The sequence below is a fragment of the Medicago sativa genome, chromosome 6, assembly GCF_051527215.1.
Source record: "Medicago sativa cultivar Bolivia chromosome 6, Bolivia_mono, whole genome shotgun sequence".
Lineage (NCBI taxonomy): Eukaryota > Viridiplantae > Streptophyta > Magnoliopsida > Fabales > Fabaceae > Medicago > Medicago sativa.
Genome location: NC_140754.1, coordinates 43029984 through 43033000, shown reverse-complemented (window position 1 = coordinate 43033000; position 3017 = coordinate 43029984). Strand labels below are relative to the sequence as shown.

The following is a 3017-nucleotide window of genomic DNA, read 5'->3' as shown; positions in this document are numbered from 1 at the left end:
CTTCAGTGGGTTCTAGGCGTTCTTGCTGGAAGTCTTCTCAGGGGTCAAGGTCGATCATGATAACTTCATGTGTTACCTTACTACTTGATTTCTTCTTAGTCTTCTGTAGCCGCAGACTATTATGATAGCATTCCCTGGCGAGTTTCTGGTCGCCTCTAATGGTTGCAATCTTTCTGGAATAGAGAGGATATTTCATCACTAGGAATTTAGTAGATAAGAAACCGCCCAACAGGTTGAAAGCAGGGCGACCTATAATGATGTTGTAGGAGCTGGGCGAGTTTACGACGAGATATCAGACACGAATGGTTTTGGCGTGAGACCCGCTGCCGAATGTTGTCTTGAGGGTGATGTACCCTCTTACGTGAACCTGCTCGCCTGTGAATCCTGCCAGAGTTCCTTTGAAAAGTTGTAGCTGTTCCGGGTCTAATCCCATTCGATCAAATGTGTCATAATAAAGAATATTAGAGGAGCTTCCTGGGTCTATCAACACCCTTTTTACATCCCACTTGAAGATTTGCAAAGTGACAACCATAGGGTCATCGTCGTGGGGTACAATGTCTCGATAATCTTTAGATGTGAAAGATACGTCAGGCTCATGCTTCTGATCCATCTCTTCATACTCTTGGGACAACATTACCTGTCGCACATATTTCTTTCGAGACGAACTCGACTCCCCTCCTCCAGCGAAACCGCCCAAAATAGTGTTTAACGTGTGTCTTTTTTCGTCGTTTACTTCCTCCTTCTTATGATCTGTTCTTTGTCTATTCTCGCCCTTCCTGTCCCTGGCGTATCCTCTCAACTTCCCGCTTTGTATCAGCCGCTCGTTTTCCTGGCGAAGATGTATGCATGAGTCGGTGTCATGTCCTCGTACCTTATGATATTTGCACCATTTGTCTTCATCCCTCCCATGACGGGGTTGCGGGCCGGAGGGGGTTTTGGGATCAGCTTTGTTTCGTAAACTTCCTTCATGATACGCTCTGGCCTTGTGTTTAAGGGCGAGAAGTCTTTCTGAGGATACGGATTGTACGGTCGCCTTTCTGGTCTTCTATAGGGGGCGCGGTCTCTGCCAGCTGTCGATTGATAAGGTCGCCGCTCCGTGGTATTGGACGTGCGCTCTTTGGCATCTCTTGCTTTCTTTTCTGCGTTGCTTTCCTCGCCTTTGATGTAACAGTCCGCCCTGGCTATAATTTCTTCCATGGAATCAGCGGGTTTCTGGGCCAGAGACTCGTTGAATTGTCCTCCTCTTAGCCCGTTCTGAAAAGCTCCTACGAACACTTCCTGGTTGGGATTGATTACCTTTATGGTCGTGTCATTAAACCTAGCCAGGTAGTCCCTGAGCGATTCAATGTGTCCCTGACGTACGTTGAAAAGACTGGTTGTTGGGACCTTGCGGTGGCGACTGGCAGAGAATTGTTGGATGAGCTTCCTCGTCATATCCTGATAGTTAAGAATGGAGAATCGCGGGAGATTCATATACCATCGCAGGGCGGCGTCGGAGAAGGTTCTGGCTAAAAGCTTGCACTTAAGGGAGTCTGGAGCTCCGACTAAGGCCATGCGAGTGTTGAAGGCCGTCACATGTTCCATAGGATCGCTCTTTCCGTCGAAGGCAGAGAGGTGAGGTGGTTTGAAATTTTTCGGGACTGGTGCGCCAAAGATTTCGACGGATAGCGGCTGCGGTTCTGGGTCGTCCATCTCGCCATGGTTCGACTCATCCTTTTCTTCTAGTTGTTTTTGTTGCATGGTTTCCATCGACGCCTGCAGGGCGTCGTTGTGCTCCTTCAGCTGAGCAAGTTGGGTTCGCATAGACTCCAGTTCTTATGTTGCCATGATGAGAGGCTTTTCTCTAGATCGTACGTGAGGTGCGATCTAGGTTGGTGAAAAGAGGGTGGGATTCCCAAATCGCAAAAAAGGTTTTCACGGTTTGGACGTTTCGCGGTTTTAACGGTCTCAGAATCGTGATTTGCGATCCAGAGTGATAGTGGTCAAGGCTAGTTTTACCTTTTCCCGCAGACGGCGCCAACTGTACTTGCAAAAAAAGTACGGTAAGGAATGCTAGGATTCTAGGGTTTTGACTGATGATTCGATCCCTGAGAGTGCTCTCAAGAGTGGTATTTATAGCCTGTTATGGGCTTGGGTTTCGGTTGCTTGGTTTCCAAGCAACAGGGGTATTTGTGTATTTTGGGGCTTTTTAGGCGGTTTTTAGAGGCTTCTAGAAGTTTAGTAAGGCGGCGCCCTTAAGGGAGCGCGCCAGGGCTCAGGAACCCCTCTGGAGGGCGCCAAGGCCTTTCTAGAGGGCTTAGAGCCCCTTTGGGGTGCGCCAAGGCCTTTCTGGAGGGCTTGGAGCCTTTCTGGAGGGCTTTTATGCCTTTAGGAATATTATGACGGTTCACCTACACACTAATTATATGTCTTTGACACTAAGCCATTAAAATTATAGATCACATAATTAAAAATAGCAAAATATTATGCCTTCCCACTAGAATATCACCACCATCTTACTACTCCATGAGGGCACCATCATCATCTTCAGAGATGTAGCTTTCTTTCATCACCTTAATCTCATTGTTAAAATTAATATTAACAATGTTGAAGATGATCCGGTATCCTTTCACAAACTTGCTTGCTGCAGCGAATTCCTTTCACAAACATGCCAAAGAGTTTCCCTCATGTAGTCACTCATCTCTTGAGGCACAATCTATGTGAAACAAACAAACACAGTGAGATTAAAACCAACAAATAAATGTTACAAATCAAATAACCTACAAACAATTAAGGAATATTAAACATGGATATGATACTTACAATTTCTAACGCCTGTGTCGGATCCTCAGTCAATGTCATGGTGAAGGCAACTGCTTTGCGAAGGCTTAAGGTTCCACTATGCCGTGTGGGGAAAGACGGAGGGTAGATCTTATAGGGCAAATAATCAACGTGAAACACCCTGTGTTCTTGATAGCTTAAGATGTAGTGGTTCCCAACCAATCCATAAACCTCCCTTAAACGCAACCATCCATCTA

General features: G+C 46.4%; 1 protein-coding gene across 1 annotated transcript; it reads right to left on the bottom strand.

Annotated features, from left to right (window-relative positions):
* Positions 1-292: 292 nt before the first annotated feature.
* Positions 293-1803, bottom strand: LOC146915284 (uncharacterized). The gene is made up of 2 exons (XM_085721303.1): positions 872-1803; positions 293-776 (listed from the first exon to the last, which is right to left on the bottom strand). Exons 1-2 carry the CDS (start codon positions 1801-1803, stop codon positions 293-295), a joined length of 1416 nt encoding a protein of 471 aa, XP_085577429.1.
* Positions 1804-3017: the final 1214 nt, after the last annotated feature.